This window comes from Erithacus rubecula, assembly GCF_903797595.1.
Source record: "Erithacus rubecula genome assembly, chromosome: 3".
Taxonomy (NCBI): Eukaryota; Metazoa; Chordata; class Aves; order Passeriformes; family Muscicapidae; genus Erithacus; species Erithacus rubecula.
In genome coordinates this window covers 57,177,569-57,199,120 of record NC_136689.1, presented here as the reverse complement: position 1 = coordinate 57,199,120, position 21,552 = coordinate 57,177,569, and the positions used below count along the sequence as shown (strand labels likewise).

The 21,552-nt window shown below is 34.4% G+C and overlaps 1 protein-coding gene across 4 annotated transcripts in view; it reads left to right on the top strand.

Annotated features, from left to right (window-relative positions):
• Window positions 1–21,552, top strand: part of ATP9B (ATPase phospholipid transporting 9B (putative)) — a 149,751-nt gene that overhangs the window by 79,602 nt on the left and 48,597 nt on the right. For all 4 annotated transcript variants that reach the window (XM_079300853.1, XM_079300852.1, XM_079300855.1 and 1 more), the window contains one exon: window positions 2,702–2,778. In XM_079300853.1, coding sequence (XP_079156979.1) covers window positions 2,702–2,778 — 77 coding nt within the window. The remainder of the gene's footprint in view (window positions 1–2,701; window positions 2,779–21,552) is intronic.

The window sequence follows — 21,552 nt, the reverse complement described above, 5'->3', positions numbered from 1 at the left end:
TGGAGAAAACACCTCTAAATACAAACAAATAACTTAAACCACTGAGTATTCTGAAAACCTCTTAGTTTATCTCAATTAAATTACTTGTCTTTGTGCTTGTGGCATCAATGACTGTGGTGTTTGTGTTTATTGAAAGCTCTGGCAGGTTTCATTTCAGAAAGGGAGAGAGGAAAGTTAGCAGTTAAATTTTCAAAAGCCTCTAAAGGTCCACTACAATATAGAATTCAGCTTTTTGTTCTCCACTTGTGGTAATGACCAGTGTGGTTCAAATGCTGAACAAGATAATGCAGCTTTCTGAGAAACCTGCTGAGATACCTATTAAGAGAAGATTTGTATTAATGAAATTGCATCATCATTTTGACAGATGTCAGTATTGTGAAGTCACTTTAGATAAAATCAGAACAATTTATATAACTGCACAGCTGTCAAAAGCAGTATTTTCTGCCAGCTCCTACCTACAATTTTTAATTTATTTGAGCACATTCTAGTTTTTGTATGGTTCGTGTAGTGCGTGGGAGATACCAAAATTGATATGATCACACACTGGATTCAGAGTATTCCTGACTATCATGAGTCTGCTTTTATTTTTTTCTAGGCCCACATTTGTTCTAGTGGTATCTCCACTAGTGCACGGGACCCAGTTTGCAGAGGCCCTGTACATAAAAATATGTGAGTCATTGCTTTCAATAAGCTGGGGCTTGCAATACAGCTGTGCTTCCAGAAATCCCAGATTGGATTCAGTTCATGCTATTGAACACCAGAACTGTCCCTGGTGCAACCACTGTGGGACAGCAATGAAATGAGGGATGCAGCTCCCTACACCTGCACTTCAGACCTAAGGAACACGTAGTTACCACTGATACTGTGCTAATGCCTGAAAGTATTAAATCTAAGATCAACAACTTGTTGTAAGAAACAGTTTAGTCAGATCTAACCAAAATTCTGCTCTAAGTTCAGTAGTCAAAATGGAATTTATCTGACTTTCACCTTTGAAACCAACTTTGCAAGGAGCAAAATATGTGACAAGTAGGACAGTTTATTTTTTTCTGAGCTGCAGCAGCCTAGCCAAGTGAAGCTTTGTAGAAATGTGCCATCTGGAATGTAGAGTCATCCCCAACTTCTGTTGAACTAAATACCTATGAAGGCAGAGCTTGCTGTAGTATGCAAGAGGAGATTCCCTATAGCATATTGTCCAATACATTGTGACTATTAGACAGAGGTCAGCTCAGGATCACTCCAAAATAAAGTCCCCCAAAGGGGTATGTGGACATTGATTGGAGAGAATAGAAAGGGTTCAGAAATTATGGATTACTGACTCTTGGAGGAATTTTGGGGTGGCCTGGACATTGATCAGGGTCTGTGAGCAATAGTACTATGCATCACTTTTTTCACTTGGGTCTTTGGGGTTGTTTTTTGGGTTTTGAGGGGTTTTGGGGGGAGGGGGTTTGTTTGGTTTTGTTTTTCTTTTTTTTCTCATTACAGTATTTACAATCATTAATATTATCACAAGTATTACTAATATTGTTATGTTTTACTTGGTTTCAATCATTAAACCGTTCTATCTCAACCCATGAGTTGTGATGGGTTTTTTTTGGTTTTTTTTTTTGGACAGGAGGGATTGGTTGGTTGGTTGGTTTGGTTTTGTTTTCTTTTTAATTTTTTTTTTCCTTATTCTTCTCACTATCCCATCATTGGTGCTCTGGGGAGGAAGTGAATAAGCAGCTGCATAAAACTTAGTTAAATCTGGATACATTCTTATTTTTGAGTAAATGCAGACATCTTTCACCATCATCTTTTTTGTCTTTGGGTGTTTCTTCAATTTTTTACAACCTGTTACACTGAAAGAGTAGTGGTAGCAGATCTTACCTGTGGTTCTAGTTGCCAAAGACAAATTAAGTTAATGTCAGACAAACATGTAATACTCCTACTTTTTAAAATTTTTTCTGTGCAGGGAATTTTTGAATAGTTTTGTTTATTATTTCTTTATAGCACAGTGACCACCAAAAGAATCACATTACTGACTGTACTGCCATAAAGCCATTTCAGGTCACTTAAAGATGTAATAGAAATAAGAGAAGTTTTTTTTGTGCTAGAAAGTGTTACGTGACATATTGATAAAAGAATAAAATTGTGTTTAATATGAAAATTTATTTAGTGATGGTGAAGCCAAATTTTCCTATACCATGCTGTAAAAATTGACTAAAAGATAATTAAAATATAATTAAAAAGTTAAAAATTTTATAAGCTAATAAAGAGAATATTTCTGTATAACATTTTATCAAAGTAATTCATTGGCTGAATAAGATTTTACATCATTATAGATGGCAGAGATAGCAGGCAATTGGTGTTCAGCACCACTTTCCTAATTTTATTCTCTCTGCAGTTATTTATGCTGTTTTAACTTCTGAAAACAGTTGAAGGAAATTTTAATTTCAAATACAAGTTTCTAATGAGTTCCATTGAAGTACTGTTTCTATAAAAAAGAAGGAAAGTGTGTTATCATCTTTATGGATGTTTATTGCAGAAGTTAAATTGAATCTTCATTTTACATTCTGAAAAACAGCACTCCCAATGTTATGCATAAATGTTGGGGTTTTTTCATACAATTGATTAATTTAAGGAATTTAATTAGTGCAAGTTTTAATTAGAAAAAAAATTCTCTCATTTATTTGACACCTCTGGTTTTTTGTTTGTTTTTCAGGAACTGTAATTGGGGTTGTTATTTACACAGGCAAGGAAACACGAAGCGTAATGAACACATCCAATCCAAAAAATAAGGTAAGTTAGTCTTACTCTGGGATTCCCAGATTCCATTCTCAGAAAACTTAAAAAGAGATGTACCTAAACCCAAAAATCTTAAAGTTTTTACTGTGATGTGTTTCATGTGTGCTGCTTCCTTGAATTGTGGTACAAGAAGTGAATTCTGTCACAGTCTCCTTTTGAAAGTAAATTTATTCTTCCTTTAGCTAGGAGTGTTACAGGTAGTAATGGGGACATTTCCTTTGAAGTATCAATGTTCATCTTCAGACCTTTATAATTCTATCTCACAAAATATTGATTTTCACTTTTCTGAGATTATTTTACTGTAAAATATTTGGCTAAAGGTACACAGTTTTAAGTAGTGCTTATAACAGACTGAAGTTTATTCAGTTTACCAGTGGTGGTAGAACAAGATAGCTGATGTTACAGTCAATACCCAGAACACTCTTTCAGGGATTCTTGCAAGCAACTAAAACATTTTAAAGTGATTTTTCTGTTTAGTAGATACCAGAAGTTTCAATGCTTCCTTCTGTACAAGATTCTTTCAGTTCTAAACAAAGCAAATAGCTCTTCACTTAATCAGTAATGTTTCTAATGTAAGTTGGTGATCACTTTGAATTTTAAAGAAATAAAACTTCAGCTGGGGCTGTACCTTATAACCTAGACCTGTATTTAGTAAGAACATAATTATATTAAGAAAGGAAAAAATTATTGCAAGAGGTTTAGAAAAAAAAATCAACTGTGACAGGTTGCCATTTTCACGCCATTCATAATAAGTTGCTCTGAGTAGGAACATCAGGAGTGAAATGATAATACAAGTTGCTTGAAGCAGTTATTGCAGTCCCCTGAGTGTATTGATTTGTGTTTCTGATAAAGAGATGCTTTTAAATGTCTCATTGACAAAGACAGGTGATGTGTACCATTACCAGGATTAAAAAGACCTTTTATTATTTTCATCTTTGTAACACACATTTTAAAATAATAGAGTAAAATAGAACCAAAATGTTTGTGGTGTAATGTTTGTACCTGATACAAAGGGCTGATAGAAAGATGAGCCCTTTAGTAACAGAATCTTTCTCTTAAGAATTCTGAACAACTTATGACTAATAAATAATTCTCACAGGTGTTTAAAATTAAATTATTTAGTGTAGTAAACTGATAGGGAAGTATGCATACGTGTTTCATGCATTCCTAAATTCAACAGATTCTGGGGATCTATTAGGCTTTTAGTAAATGTTAAATTTTTTGTATGTGGCTATTTCAACAATAGTGTTAACACGGAGATTTTGTCTCTGTGGACTGAACAACCATGTTTAAAGCAGTAACCAACATGTAGCCTGGCCAATAAGGATGAATATGGGAACTGAACATGGGAAAACACAGCTCTCACAGCTGTATAAGTGATAAAATGGAGTGCTGCACTGTAAAAAAAAGTTGACATAATTTTTAAGATGTGGTTTTAGCTGTACCTTTCTGTGGAGTCTGTGTCTTACTGTCTCTGTCTTCTACCATGGGATGAGATTGGTCTGCATACTTTTGTATGATAAGACACTTGTTGTCTGTAGGTAATATTTTGTGATAGCTAGCCATGCAGAAGGTAGACAAACAGTACTCAGTTCATTCCTCCACTGTGCATTTGAGAATCTTCCTGTTTTCACAAGTTTGACAGTCATGGTTACATGTTAGGTAGAGTATGTAGCATTAGGACCCAAGAGGAGTCCCAAAGGGAGTCTAAAATAGCCTTTGAGAGTAGAAGATGTATTACATTTGAGAGATGAAAGATTTGAACATTAAAAAAAGATATTTGCATCCAACTTGCTGAAACAAAATATTAAAAAGTTAAAAATTAAAATTATAAGATTAAAATTTTAAAATTTAATTTAAATTAAATTTATCAATTATGCTATTGCTGCAAGCTTGAGAGGAAATAAGTCTGCAGCCTTTTCTGCTTTAGGAAAGAATTGTTTGAAATACTGTTTGTAAATAGTTTTAAATGGCATGTTTCTCTCTCTGCTGCTCTTAGAAAACAATTAAAAATAACATTTTAGAAATTTGCCTGTACAACGTGTTGATACATTGTTGTTGAGAACATAGTTCAAGGATGCTGATGTCTTCTTTCTCTGGGAGAAAGCAAACACTGAGATCTATCATTCCCAAATTACACTATCAAACTGAAACTCATATGTCCAGAAATAAGCAAGAAATACATGAGCCTGACTCTTTTATGTCCTCTCTTCATTGAAATACAGATAAGTTCTACAGTTGTATATTTTGCTGGAGAATAACATTGCTGCTGTACTTCATACTATAAATTTGTTGTTTGTAATGGTAGAGTTTTAGTTTTCCTTCCTAATGGTAGATGATTTTTGAATGAACCAGTATTAAAATTTAGAGATGCAGACCTGCTCTATAAACACTCAGCAAAAGAATAAGTTTAGGAAAACTTGCATAAGAAAAAGTGTGAAATTTATGTACCTGTTCAAGCATGGGATTTATCTCTATGTTAAACTTAGAAGGATTTATTGTGTTTGCTGAAGTATTTAGTCATTCAAGCAACAATTTTCTTAGCTTAAAGTCAACACTTACTTGTTTTATTACAATTGTAAAAATTGTTTCATTGCCTAAGGATGCAGACAGTCTGAAAAACACAAAGATAGAGAGCATAGAATTTTCTTAATGAATCAATTCAATATGTTTTTAATTCCAACAATATAAAGAAAAATTATTTCTGGCAAGGTTTAATTTCAGTCTAAAATGATATGTGTTCTGTGCTTCAGATAAATGTGGAAGTGGTAACATCAACATTATAGTGTAATGACTCTCTGCATTTTACCTCATTGGCAGTCACATCAGCTTACTCAGGAATGCATTTCCAGCCTTTAAAGAAAAAAAAATCAGATTGAATTGTGCTCTTCACAATGCTGTAATCAGTAATCAATCCTATTTGGATAGATATTCTTAAACCTTGGCTTTCTGGATGAAGTTGGACTTGTCAATGCTAAAGGTCATTTATAGGTGTTAATTAACCAAGAGGGAAATTAACAAACTAAGGTTATTTATTTATTTAGTCTGGCATTTTGCAGAGTTCTCATTTAAAGTGCAGAACAGTTTTTTGTTATCTAAATTCAGACTTGCTTTTACAGCTTTGGTCTTCACAGAAAGCAAGATGTTGATGCAGCTCTTCTGCAAATGTGACTTTTTTCCATCAATGGAAACACATTTTGGGGGTGAAGTTAAAAAAACACAGTATCTTTGGCAGGAGATGGAAATAAATTCAAGGGAATGTATTTTGTGTACTAAGACTGAAACATTAAAATTTCTTGGATTTTACAATAGATATACACCCAGAATGTACACAGTAGTGCATCAAAATTAGTAGAAATTATCTTAAATGGAACTCCTGAGAAATCAGTAGCCTCTCTAAAGAAGCTACATCATGTAATCTGCCTAGTGTGCTTCAGATTAGTATAAAAATAGTTTTAATGTTGCTAATCCTTACAAGCAGCAGTCAAAACACTTCCCCCCCCCCCTTTATTTTATGGAATTCTACATCTGCTGTTAAATTTTAACATCAGAAGTAAAACTTCATAGTAACCATTTAGTATTCATCAAAATAGTAATATTGTTTTTACCCTCATTCTTAACTATCCTAAAGCTAACTGCTTTTCTGGTTCCTACTTTTGTTGCTTGTTTGCTGTTTTGATTTGGTATTTTTAACAAATTAAAATCTCAAAAGGGTTGTTGGCTTTTTTTCTTTTTGTGTGTGTATGTTGTCCTTGGTTATTTGAAAATGGGCTTGACATTCTGGTAAGCTGAGGCAAAATCACTTTGCTGCTCCCCCTCTCTCTCTGTCTCTCTCTGTGTCTCATTCTTTCTCTCCTCCCACAAAATTTCTTCCTGGTGTTTTGTGATGAGTTTTACTTCTCTGTTTTTAAAAGGCTTTTATCTCTGGTCCTTCTCCCTTTTTTATGAGGATGATTTTGGAAAAATATTTGCTAGAAAACGAATCCTCTCTCTCCAGTTCTTTATTTGGAGTGAAATGGAGTGGCTGGAGCAGATTCATGTGTTCCCAGGAACTGATGCCCCTTCACCATTTTCCCTGTTCAGCACAGCTTTTTCAATACTTAAAATATATACTTCTTCTGCCTTCACACATTTTTTGGAACATCAATATATTTGGTCGTCCAGCAACTTGTTAGTGACATTACTAAACCATTCTTATCTGTTCTACCCCAAAGGCTTACATTTCTAAGTCCAATTTGCATTTCTGTTCAGAGCTTCATAAGGGCATTGACTTTATCCTGCTGCTACATTGTTGTGCAAGAGCCCAGTAATTGAACTTGCATATTTTTTTACCAAATTGATAATTTGATGTTCATAGTCTGTTTGAGAACAATGACTATCTCTGGCTGTATGTCAGAAGGATCAGGGTACGAGTAGATCAGTGGAAACCATGGCTCTTCATGGCAAATGTTAAGAGTTTATTTGAAAAATGTTTATGCAGCACTTTTTATTGGAGTATAATCTGCTGTAGTTAATCCTTCTAAAAACTTCTCTTTGTATTGAATAAAATTGAGAAAATTGTCACCTACGGGTAGTTGTAGTCCCCATACTTGGTTTGTCCCTGGACACAGAGCTTCTGTCCAAGAAAGTGCTTGACTACCAGCTTCCCATGAAGTATGAGAATCCCTCTCATGGTGTATGGGAGAAATGGTGGGACCAGGCCACAGGGAAATACATATAATGTAGTGTTGTTGATGCTTTTCTCTCCATGTGCTGTCATCTCTGAGCAAAGGAAGGAAAGTAGCACTTTGAAAAGCCTAGAGTGTCTCAGCAAGAATGATGGAATAGTGTTAGGTAAGGAGGAAGACAAAAGGTATTTTGCTTTAAAAGTTTGGAAAGAAAGGGCTAAATGGCAGAGGAGGCATCTTTGTCGCTCCAGAATTAGAACATAGGAATGTTGATGCTTGGAAACAGTCAGCAGTGTTTTGGCAAACCAAAGACAAAATTTGTGTGTCCTTTACTCTGAGGCAGAGAGAACACTATACTACTATATACTACTATATACTACTGTAATTAATCTATAACACCATTAACTGAAATAGCATGAGTGTCAAAGTGGGAATTTCAATCTTTCAATGACTAGTGAGGAAAAGGCATAATTCCACATAAAGGAACTGAGGTTTTCCATTTTCTTTGATATATAGAAAACTGGAAGAATGCTAGATTTATACCATGGTTTTAAGACAATAGGAAGACAATAAGACTGAAAGTCTTGATTGACTTCCTTGAGTGTATATGTAGACAGAAATCAGTTAATACAAACAGTCTGATGTGCTGGGGGATTTTGTACACTCAAGTATTTCATTTACAGGACGCTGCTTCTTTTCAGAGACTTGGTGGGGCACTTTTATCCACACTAGCAGTACTTTTCAAGTAGTGGTGTATATATTTTAATTCTCTTACTCTTTACATTGTTCTCAAAAGAAATAAAATAGTAGTACTACAAATGAAAAACTGAGGCATGAGAGATAGAGGAGGTGGGGTGGAGGGAAAATGGAAGAGCCACAAAAGAAACGGGAACTGAGAGTGGTCAGTTTAAGATATTCAACTTAATTTCTCTTCCAACCTAGTTGAATGTTTTACAGTACTCTCAGGTATCAAACCTATGCAACAATATACAGAACAAGTGAGGGAATGTCTCTTTGGTAGTGAGAGAAAATTCTCACTGTATTCTGGGTAAACTTCTGAGTTTACTGTGTATTTTAGAGCTCATGCCAAACTTTCCCGCTGATTTTGCAAAGCCACATTATTTATTCACAGCTGTAAAATTCCCACAATGTTAAATATATTCCCTGCTACAAGACAATAAAAATATAAAAACTGATATGTGCCAGAATGTGAATGATAAGCCACAAGCCATGTCTAACTCGGAGTCCTAAATTCTTGTGATTTTAATCAAGAATATTACTTGATATTCTGTGATCTCTCTCTTCCCATTTTGGAGACTGTTAAGAAGTTGTTTGGATTTTTTCATCTCAGCATTTTTTGAGCATGTGTAGATTAGAGTTTGTCTCAATGTCATTTTGCACTGATGTTTAAGGAAGGATCAGTGGTGGTGTATGCCTTTTCTGAAGTGCTCTATTAATCTATTAAAATAGATTAACCTCACAAAATAGTCAGAACAATTCTTAAAATTGATCAAGTTATGGAATAGCAGCAGCCTGCTATTTAACTTATTCAACCAAAATCACAAGTATTTTACCTGTGGCAATCTAGGCTAACATGAATGATTTGTAGTAAAATAAAGAAATCATTTGAAGTGTCATTCTACAGGAGACAGTGCAAAAAGGAGATTGCCTGCACATTTGGCTTGTGTGGAATATCCCAGTAAGCTCTCAAAGAGGCAGACCCTGAGGGCTATTTCCTCTCAGCTGCTGCCTCCACTGCTGCTGATCAGCTGAGGAGTTTACCTTTACATTGATCTTTATGGCTTTGTTGCCATTCAGAATTTAATCGTGCCCTTGGCAAAAGCAGCTGCTGGGAGGTGGAGAGGGTAGGGGCAAAGGACATGACCTCTCAGAGAATACTTGGAACCTCATCTCATGGCTTAGAACTGCTCCACTTTTGGAAAGCTCTGCAAGGCTTTGCTGGCAGGAGTGAGCCAAAGTGGTGGCAGCCAAAATACTGATGTTGTGAAGAGAGGTTTCTGTGTGTTTTCCTACATTAGGGTTATGTTCTGAACACTGGGTGTTTGTTAATAAGAGCAATGTACCACAGTCAGCACTTTTTTGGTGTGTTTTTTTTCCTTATTGTGTGTATTTTATTGGAAATCTGAAACCTTATTTTTGGAATTATTTTTTCCTTAGTTAATATCTATGCAAATACATTTCTGAAATGTATAGTTCTAAAAACTTGATGCTGCAACTGTGTAGGTCCTTATGAACTCTATTTGTTATTAGGAAAAGCCTTTAAAATTTGACTTTTGCATAATTTTTTTGCTTTCTGCAATTGTTTTCATATTTTTCTGAATAAGCTTAATTTTTTCCTATATGGAAAGAAACTACATAAGAAGGAATAGAGATACTAGTTTTAGTGATGGGTAAGTTCAAAGTATGTTGATTATTATTTTTTACAATTATTATGAAAAAGGGGTGACCGAATGTTAGAAACTAGAATGTTTAAGACCTGCAGAGCATTCTTAGAATAGATGCCCATCAGATTTTCATAACTTGAATTTGGATGTTTTACAAACATTAATTATTGTTTGCTGTTATTATTGGATAGCCTTCTGTTTGTGTGGAGAAAGTGTAAAAAAACATCTTCTGATGTTTTCATTTATGTGACTCAGTAATTCATGTAGCTGAAGTCTCATGTATTTCTCTACTGGAGGCTCAGAAACCATTATGATTCACATGACACAGTACAGTGATGGATATTAGGGGAAAAGGAAAGTTCTCTCCATATCAGGACATAGTATTTATTTTGATGTAGGCTGAACATAGTGATCATAACTAAGATAGTTTACTACTGAGTTGTGTTTGCACGCTTTAAGTAATGAGTTTGTCATACTCTTGACAAATACAATCTTTGCCCATCTTTTTTACCTCAGAGAACAAGCCTGTGGATACATTTAGCATTAAAATCAGCATTCCAGCTTGTACCAGATGAAAATAATGTGGTTTAGATTGTGGATTAGTTTGTAAAGAGTTGATTGCTCTTCATATTCTTAAAACTCATTCCCTTCCCATCATATCTTTTGGAATGTATCCCAAAATGCTGTTTATACAAAACAGCATTAAGTTTCATTTATTTTATGATTTGGAGACATTGTGGAATCTTTTCTTAATCTCATAGTCTTCAAGGAATCCACTCAAATATTTTCTTTTGTAAAAGCAAAGATAGATGACTTGGGACTCAGCTCAAGAAAGAAAATAAGATTCTTACTGATGCCTACTGGGCTTGAGGGAGAGCCTTTTTTTTTTTTTTTTTTTTTTTTTTTTTCTGCCAATCACATAGAGCTCTTTTTGTAGTCTTAGTTTGACAGCACTTGGACAATTGTTTATTTCAGGTATTTTGAAAGAACCATTGCAAAACTTAGATTCAGTTTTTTGTGATTTCCTACTATAGCTATGGTCTCTGGAAGAGGTACAGCCAGCACCAATCCTCTGCTTTGTATTCAATATACCTTTTTTCTGACTACCTTCCCCCTTGCCTTTTTCTGCTTCTCCATCCTGTTACTCTGGTCTGTCTAATACTTTTACTGGTTCCACCTACCTCTGTCTCTCCTTCTCTCTCCTTCTCTCTCCTTCTCTCTCCTTCTCTCTCCTTCTCTCTCCTTCTCTCTCCTTCTCTCTCCTTCTCTCTCCTCTCTCCTCTCTCTCAACATCATACACAAAGCTTTTTTTTTTCCCCTGACAATGTAGTACATTTGTGAATAAGGTTTAAAACTTTGATAAAATGAAATTATCAAATAATAATCTGTCACAATTTGTTTACCTTGAAAAATGCTGTCTTGGTTTGTGTGCACTCATTTTGCAATGATAAAAGGTGATGATCCTGGTTCACCTCTTCAGCTCTTACCTGCATCTTTCCATGTGTTCCTTCCCCCTTAGCCTATCTAGCCTTGTCACCTTCCTTTTAATGCTCCTTTCATCACAACTCATGTATCTTTCATCTGCTCTGCTATTGAGATGGCTTCAATTTGTGAACACATGGTTGATTTTTTAACAGTTTTATGCGTGGAAGAGATTCCCAATAAGCAGCTGAATAGCCATTTCACTGACTTAATCTATACATACTTTTGAAATTCTCAAAGGTTCTCTGGCTGTATGTCCACCTCTTATTCTTACTTCCAGGTTTTTGTTTCAGCTCTTACTGTATCATTACTTTCTCCTTTGCACTCAAATCAATTTACCTGTTCCTTGGCTTGTTGAGGTAGTTTATGCAGTTCCTAGGGCAGGGCTGTGCTCCATCTGAGGGGATCTAAAAAGCTAAAAATTATTGAAGTAAATTTCCACGTATATATAAATTTGGAGGTTGTGGGAATTAATTTTTTCTAAATGAGGTATGCCTAATTGTGTTTGAGCTGTGAAACTGTACTTTCAAGGGCACAGGCAGCAGTGTGGGGTGTTGTATTCCATGTATGAATCTTCAATTTGCCTTTTTTTTCTCTTGCATTGGAGCATGTATTCAGTTAATGTCTTACCTTTGCACTGAAGAAAAAATGTGTTTATGCAGCCCCTCCTTTGGGACACAGGTTTGAATTGTTTAGCAAATACATTAGCTGATGTTCCTGCTTGTTTTGTAATGACTCTCCCCATTGTGAGGTTAAGATATGCTCTGTAAGCACTGTTTTATTTTTAAATGTATTTAATTCTCTAAACTCTAGGTGAGCTATTAATGCCTTACATAATATTTTATATTCTATTTTGACCTTCCAATTTTCTTTGAGACCCTGAATAATTTATTTCTAAGTACTGAAGAGTTTTATAGTTGTACTAACAACAGTTTCCTTGTGGAAGGTCTACTAGCTTCCAATGACCCTTAGCTGCCATCTGGTACAAATTCAAAGTGCTTCTGTCATCTGCTGCTAATTGCTGTCACCTGCATATTGCAGTCACTGAGCAACTTGGAGTGCAGTAAAGCAGGAGGCATACTGCTTTGTATAGCTGCATCTATCCATAATACCCATGATTTCTTTATTAATATTAATTTATTAATAAAAGAAGTACATGCCTTATCAAATGGTATGAATTAATATAAATGGCATTTCATGGTTATTTTAGTAACTTTCAGGGTTTAATCTGACATTCAAAAATGTGTGTAGATTTGTATTATAAATATATTTATTATTTCGGTATTCTTCAGCCTGTTTATTCTGCTGAGATTGTTCAAACTGAATCTTACAGAAGAGTTCTTTAATCTTTTTTGTAAGCTGATAAGCTTTAGTCAGGGCACTAGCCTACAGCACCATATTATATTAATGTATTTTACTTGTAATTTAGAGAACAAGAAGAATATCCTGATCTGAAGGCTAAACTGTCCCCTGTGGCACTTGCACAGCTGATAATCGTGAACTAGAAAGATGTGTATATCAAATAGTTTACAAAATGAAGCCAGCTGTGTTTCCCTACATACTGTGGCTTCCTGACATGCATCATTAAACCTTATTAGCTACTTCCTTTTACAAAGATTCTTGTAGTCTTGAACATTGCATATTAACATTTTCTGCCCCTCCAACTGGAAATTATTTGCTTTATTGTAGAGTGTCAACTTGCTCTAGTTTCTGATATGCGTTCTAATTGGTACTTTAGAGTATAATCATAGTGAAATACCACTCCGTGCATTTCTTTATTTGGAAAATTAATACAGACCTTTTCACTTCATCTGTCAATCTGTGCAACTTTTCACACAATTCCCAACTGTTGGGATTGCTTGTAAACCATTAAGTATGAAATGGTTCATAAAATGTCTTTGAGAGTATAAACACAAAAAGAAGGAGTTGACTTTTATGGTAAGATTTTTCTTTTTTGTTGTTGCTTGCTTAATAGAAATAAAGCTATTTCAGCTGATAAATTTAATGATATAAAAAACATCAAAAATGTAATGATATTATAAAGGTTTTTTGATTTTTTGTTCAGATGAGGCTTTGTTTAATAAAACCATCATGCTCCACACATGCATACACCATTTAATTGCTGAATCCTGACAATGAGATTCAGCTCTTAAACCTTAGGAAAGCAGAATTTTTCAAATATTAATCTCTCTGTGGGTAAAAGCAGATTTTGGAATTAAGTGCAAAAATTAAAATATGTATTATTTCTATGCGTTTATACATATTTACAGCTTTTTTTTTTTTTGTATATCTGACCAGAAATATAATTAAATACTTCTGATCTCTATGCAAAACATTGTGGAAACTATTATTTTAGGCCATTAATTGTTTGTATGATCCCAAGGATAATTTCAAAGCAATATGTTCTGTTAATTGTCTTGAAACATATTCTGTGTTTACTTTAGTACAGGAGGCACTAGTAACACAGACATCATATAGATTACGAAAAACATGTAATTGTATAAAGAAAAAAATTAAGAACCACCTTAAAAACCTTTTTATTTATTTTCCTCATCTAAAAAGTTTGATATTTGTTTCAGAAGGATAGTTTTATTTGTAAACACATTGCTGCATTAAAATTGAGCTAGAAATTCTAGAGTTCAGGTCATAATTTCTACTACATATTTGAGTCAGAAAATTTATGATTTACATAACACCAGTAAGAAGTTGCACATCAAATCTTATCTAGAAGTATTCATTGAGATGATTTGATTTTTCTTTGCCTTAAAGGGTTGTGGATTTATTTTGGGTATTTTTACTCGGACTTGAAGAAGGCTCACTCCCCTTTCTTTGGCATTTTACCCTATATTCTGACATTAATTAATCTTTTAGGTAACTACTGCTGACTTCCCACTGTATGGAGCAGCTTTCAAGCTCCTGTTTAATTTTGAAGTAAAAATAAAAGCAAGTCTTTCTTCCAGTATGTATCCCAGGCTTTTTGAAACATTTCTTCTCAATTTGCAGGCTAACAGGATTTTATACTCAGGAATAGCTATGGGCAGAGACAAAAGTTCAATGTAGTCAAAATGCTCTTTCTCAGTTCGTGTCTCACACATTTTCCCATTTATTCTTGAATATTATTGTATGTAAATATGCATTCATATTCCTTGTGAATAGGATTCAGATGTAAATGCTTCAAAACATTGAGACAAACTTTGAGTCGCTTTGTGTTGTGTGATTGTTCATTTTTTAACCTGATTTCCTGTGCAAGAATACCTGCATGGCTCTTTGTATCTGGACCTGTGCTGAGACAGATTTAATGACAGACAAGGAGCATACATAGCAGAGGAGCAGGGAGGTTGTAGAAATGTTCCACCAATTAATTAATCATTGCATACTGCCAATTTTAATTCCTCCTTCAAGAATTTTTATTCATTCTCTTGCATTTATTGGCTTATCCATCCTCTGAAAGTTTTCTCAGTCACTTTAATGATCTGTGTGTTGTATCTTCTCTATTACTTCATTTCCAGTTCCATTAATAGAGGTTGCAGCTCTGATTTCCATCTAGTTTTATGGCATAAGCACCAATTTAGCATATCAGTGTTCTCATTGAAGTTTTTTTCCCAACTTTTATTGACTTTTAAAATAAGATGTAATAAAATAAAATGTATGTAATTTACCTGGAAAGAAATTTTTAAAATCCACCTCTCAATTTTACCTCAAGTTAAGATGGAAGGAAAGCATGTCCTTTTAACTCTCTTTAAGCTTACTTTCAGTTTGGGATAAAATGAAATTGTGAAATTTTAAAATAAGGTTAGACTTTCTGGGTTCTTGGCTTTATTTATTTAATTATATTCTTAATGGAAAAATTGCCATGTGTTTTGATAACCTTAGCTCTGACCTCTCTTACCCCAGCCCAGTAATGTGAGATTAAACACATTATAAAATGAAATAATCTCTGCTAATAGCTTAATGTAGATAGTCTGTGAGGAAATGAGTTACTAACACCTTGTTTTGAATATGGAGTAAGGAAATTTTGGATTTCTTTAGCAATACATTTTTCTGGTATTCAATTTCAGAGATATCTTTGAAAAACCTGTAAGGTTCTCATACCATTTATGAAATATTATTAAACATAGTGTGCCATATAGAAAACCCTTAAATTCAGTCCCTACTATGAAAATACTACATTTGTGCAGTTTTCTGTTTGAAAAAGCTATTTGCACCAGTTAGCCACAAGGTCTGAAGTGTAGATATATTACTATTCCCAAAATTTATGGAAATTAAAGAACTAGCTGTTGCTGTCAATTTGTTAGGTCCCTTTTATAATTGCATCTTTCTTGAAGGAACAAGTACCTGTTACTGAATTATTTATTTTTTTACATATATCTCAAGTTTTTTGCATATATTTATATATATGCAAAATCTGCACCATGAAAGTTTTGAAACTAGTTTTCCCTGTGCTAATTTTGCAGTTATTCTGGTACAGCTAATTATCTTAATCTGTGAGACAGTAAATCATGTTTTTTTTAACCTACACAGATTTGAAAAAATGCCATCTCTATTGAGTGTTTTAATAATAGTATGTAATGTGTAAAGCTGCTTATTCTGTATTCTGACCCTTGAAAGACCTGATTACATGACAGCATCCACAGAAAAGTCTTGAGCTGAAGCTGATGGCCAAGCTTAGAGGATAACAAACACATGTAATAGGTACATGTGGAATATAAATCTGAAGGTAGTGTTCCAGTGGAAAATCAAGCACCTTTAAATCCTGCTCTTCCCCCACCCCTGAGAATTCCCTGTCTTAGCAATATTGATCAGATGTAAAGAGGAGTGTGAGTGCTTAGAAACTCTACATGTTTTCTGTGTTGTGTACCTAGATTTTTTTAATTTGAAAAAAAAAAATCCAAAAAACAACAAAAAAAAATTAATTAGAATTTCAGTGTGTGAATGTTTTTGGTTGTTGAAGTTTCCAGTAGGACTAGTTATCTTAGATTGCTGAAGCAATTATTCTGATTGATGGGTGGACTTGAGAAAATGTTTTCAACTGGTAGCTTTTAATAAGAGGAGAGTATATTTGTAATGCAGCACAGTTCCTGTATGGATACCGGAATTGAAGGCGCTGTTAACCTTTTCGATTCTTAATGTCCACATCCTAATCATTGCGTCCGTGACAAATACGTAGCGTAATCGGAGAGCATGCGGTCACCCAGCACCTGACCGCTGCTGCGAGCCATGAGCCCCGAGCGCTGTGCCCGGGAGGAGATGGAGCGCTGTGTGCACGGCCCGCGGTGACAGAGCGGGCGATGAGCCCGGAGCGCTGCCGGGGGCGCGGCGCCCTCTGCTGCCCGAAGCGCGCACGGCAGCGCTGCCGGCCCGGCCTCCCTCCCGCTCCGGGCGAGCCGCCGCAGCAGCCCGGCATCCGCGGCTCTGCGCCCTTGCTCTGCTGAAGACTCGTTCTAAGGGCAAACAGCAGACCGAAGGGCACATAGAGACAGTCGTGTACCTTACCAAACCGCAAACGTGTTAATGAAAGCCAGGTTTATATTCAGCAGGATATTAACAATATAAAACAAGTTCCGTTTCTCTCAATGGGATAATTTGAAACAGAATGTGTTGCTGCAAATAGAGTACATCGTTGGCATTCAGGTAAACTAGGATACAGCTGTAAAAGAATTCCACTTAGGAAGGTTGTGGAATCTGTGACATTTGACAAAACGAGTGCCTTAATTCAAACAGCTGAGCCCTACTGAAGTGCAGTTGTGGAAATAGCTCACTTACAGTTTTTATTGCAGTAGACAACTAGAGAGAGCTAAGCACCTCTAAAATCCTGGAGAGGACTCTTGAGCTTCAGTGTGAGTATCCAGACTCAGATGATGTTGAGTCTGGAAAAGGCAACAATATAAAAAGAATGAATAAATGAGGAAGAGAAAGAACGGTATGAGTCCTCTTGATTTTTTTTCCCCTTTTAGCATTATATATATTTGTATTTACAAAAGGAAATTCTGCTTGCAAAGCGATTAGTTTATTTTAAAAAGCATAAATAGTCATTTATGAGTAGTGTGTTAAAGTAAGACCTGGCAAGTCAGAAGGGTAATTTCAATACATAATAAAAGTATTCTGCTTTTAAGAGCAGTTAAACCTCTGGTTTTGAATATGTATCAAAACACTACAAAAATGTACCTGAGCTTCTCTTTCATTGGACAGTAACCTGTATTTCTTCTTGAGTTATAAAATTTCTGCTGTTTTCAATGTCTTTGCATTGGAGATGGACTGATTTAAAGAAGTAATCGTAATTTGTTTATTTGGGGATACAATCAATACCATCTAAAATTATTTTTTTAAATCAGTGTAGAAATGACATAATTCAGTACCACAAAACTGCAGTACTAACATTATACCAAATATTTCAGTTTGCTCCAAGGTTTGTTTCATGAAGGATGATTTTTTTTTTTCCTTTGGAATCAAATTAACTGTTTTCTGGTAATTGATTCTGCATCAGTCAGATGGAGTGGACTAAATAAGTAAAGTTTATTTCAGTTTTATGAACTTAAGTAGGCCAGTCCTCCCCCTGCATTATTGCTCTATTCTAAAATGAATAAAACCTGCAAAAGGTTGTTAGTGCTTCAGAAAATGTTTTCAAGGTTTCATTGTTGCTCTTGCATGTAAACCAGTGATGAGGCTGTGTTTGAAAATTGATATCAGAAAAAGCAAAGAGGTGACTTTTTTTGCTAAATGACACTTTATATATTTTTGTGTTTTCTTGCTTTTCCCACCTTTGAACCTACTGATGAAAAGAATGAGAAGGATATTCATTAAACAGTGTACCATACTGTATGCAAGATTTGGTAGGTTTGACATTAATCAAGTCAGGTTTGTAGAGAAACATACTTGTGCAGACCATTGCTTGAGTACAGGGAATTAAGGCAAGATGCTTGCTAAACCTGAATTTACTTGTTTTGATTCATAGTTACATTAGCTTAATGTGGTTATCTGGATTGCTGAGCAGTCAAGACTGCATCATAGGAATTAGGAGACTTAAGAAGGAAGAAACATCTACAGATTCCAAAGTTGCTCTTTGTGGTTTTAGTGTCAAAGATTAAGGTAGATAGATAAGGATGTGTCGCTTTATTTAGCCTTTAAACACAGATTAGTAATCTGTTATTTCTAGGGACTATAGGGAGGGTTTAGCAGATTATTGAAGAAAATCATGGGGGTTTGGATAAATGCAGCTGACTGTATAAGATAATCTATACAAATTATTTTATAAATTATGGAGTGCTACTAATAATTTTTGCTAGGCAAACCTTGTTTTTGTCATCCTGCAGCTGAAAGATGTATTATTTGAATTTTAGTATTTTTAAATATTTGCTGTTACATACCTCTTACATCTAAGTGTAGGCTGCAATTAATGGTAACATATATGATATAGTAGTATTCAAGGCTTAATAAATTAATTTCAGAGTATGTGTGAAGAGAAGGAAAGAAAATTTTTATGTTTATGGTGTAAATTAAAACCCAAGTCCCTCTCAAACATGCATACCATGAAATATCATTGTAGTCAATGCAGTGTTTGGCAGTGCAGAACCAGGCTGATTACTGAAATATAATTACCTTTGTGGAAGAATTTGGTTGCAGGGGGAAGTCTGTCCTAAGACTGTGCCTTAATACTTCAATAGTATTAAAGCAGGGCATTTAAAGGCTATTAATAAGCAATTATTTCTAATGCACTTTAAACTGTAATTGAATAAAAAAATGGCTGCACTAGACCATTTTGAAAAAGCTTTTCCATTTTATAACATTTAATCATCAAATTTTGCATTTCAGTATTCTAGCATTTTAAAAGTTCTTATTTTTGAAGTAATGTACATCTTATAGTGCTAAAAGAATTGTTCTTTTGCTGCATAATAGCTGCAGAAGATAACCTTTCCTAAAATTTAGGCATCTAGGGCAGGAACAGCAATATTGGTGTCCAGATTGTATTTCAGTAACTGGAAGAGTTCTTGTTGTTTTCAACTTTTTAATTAAATTAAGATTTTTTTTTTTTTCTCATAAGATAATGAATTATACTTTGTGGCCCAAAATGTAAAGTATAGACTTTAAATCATTCCCTCATTCAAAAAATGAAGTATTTTTAAAACTTGCCAGCTTTTTTACCATGCAAGTAGACAATTGATGGTATAAGCCATTACTTTATTGAGAACCATTAGCTGTTTAAAATTCTGGGCATAAATTAAAGAGGAGCTAAATGGATTTGCAGTTGTTGCCATTAGTAGCAATTATTGTGTTCATTTTCATTATCATAGAACAGCCCCTTTGCAAAACTATTGTGGTTTTCTTAGACATTATGTACAAATTTTCCCTTGGAGATTAAAATTTCCAATGGTGTGTTTAATTTTGTTAAGTTGTTTCAAATAGAACAAATATTATGACAAGTAGAAGAAAATTTGTTTTACTAATATTGGAAATAGCAATAAATGTGGAAAATTGCTCCAATTCTTCATCTATTTCTAATATTTTCATAGCTATTTTAGTTACTATTTTCCAAACAAAAAAAATAGCTTTCTTAAAACGGCATGTTTAACAAATGCTTTGATAAAATCACAGGATAGTTAAAATTAAGTTTATTTACTTTTCCAATATTCAGATGAATTTTAGAGAATGTTAGTGAATTTTACATTAAATTTATCTGGATAATTCAACAGTGTTTCATTCGTTGAATGCAGAAACTGTTTAAGGCACAGAATTAAACTAATTAAGTGTCTTTTAGTATGTTGGAGTAACTAGTTTTTGAGAAATGGAGAAAGCATTTCTATTAAAACTTACTTTCTTTGTGTGCCTTCTTAAGTAGGATTTTGCAATTGTCTTCATTTACTGTAGTAAATAAAAATATTAACATTTTCTATGGCCAGTAGCATGATCTATATTGAAGAGAATGGCATTATTAGTAGCAAATCAAGTGTTCTGAGCAAAAGATTTTTTGCATGAAAAAATTTCAGTATCAACTTTTTTATTGTTATAATACCTCTCCAAACACATTTCTGTTGGGTCTCAAACTTAAATTCACATTGGTATTCATCAATTAGAAAGGTATTAATGCTTTGAGTCAGATATATCTATCAGTGTGCAGAGGACTAAATTTAATGTTTCTGTCCTAAAAGTGGCATTCTTTCCAAAGAAGCTCTTTATTAGTTTCTGTTCTGGGGTGGGGTTTTTTATGGGGGGTGAGAGGGGAGAGATAGGCTTTCACTACCATGATGCAGGGGAAAAAAAGTGTGAGGTAGTAGTTATGCATATTGCAAGACAGTGATTCTTTATTTTATTACAAAAAAAGACCAACTCTAGAAGGCCAGATTAAATCATTCCTTTCACTTTTTAATGGGATTTGGATGAATAGAGTAAAATATGCACTTTGCATTCATTGATAGCATCTTTAGGTTGAGGTAATTGAGTCTTTTTTCCCTGACTGAATGAATAATGACTTCATCTGATCCTCAGCGAGGCCTGAAACTTAGGCTGCCTTTGTCAACGCAAAAAGATCTGGGCTTTGAAACATGCTCTACTTCCCTGGCTTCATTTTTCTTCATTTTAATCCAAAAACCTATTTTTCTCAATAATTCAAGCATAAACTATGTAGTAGTTGAAGCAGCGGAAATTGCAAGATATTTGTCCTCGTTGTGCTGCTTTTTAAATGCAGCTGATAAATCAGCCACTGTGGTCTTCAGCTGCCTGGTTCTCTAGGGAAGGGACAGCCCATGTGTAAGCAAGATTGCTGGAATTTTTAAGAACTATATTTAAAGTGCTTCTTTTGCAGACTGTTTGTTATCTAAGGAAGTGTTATGTTTTACTGGTCTTAATGGCAAGACTTGGAGATAAAAGGGGCATCTGTGATGGGGCCTAGGAAACTCTTCCTGACATAATTTTCCCACATATTTTACTGACTACTAGAGCATCCCAAAAAGTGGAGTAAAAATACCCTAGCTTACATCATACATTATTGAAATGGTGAGAGTCTTAGTTACATAGCTTAAATATGTTTTTTTCATGAGAAACAGTGGATGAAAGATAGCTTCTCCTAATGTTTTACTTAAAATGTTTCTAAATCAAATACCTGTTTATGTATGTGAAGTTGAAGCTCTGTTTCATTTTATTGCTTTGAAAATGGATATTCCACTTGATTGTTGGTTTTATTACTATATTGGATAAGTGAAAACTTTATGCAATTAAAAATA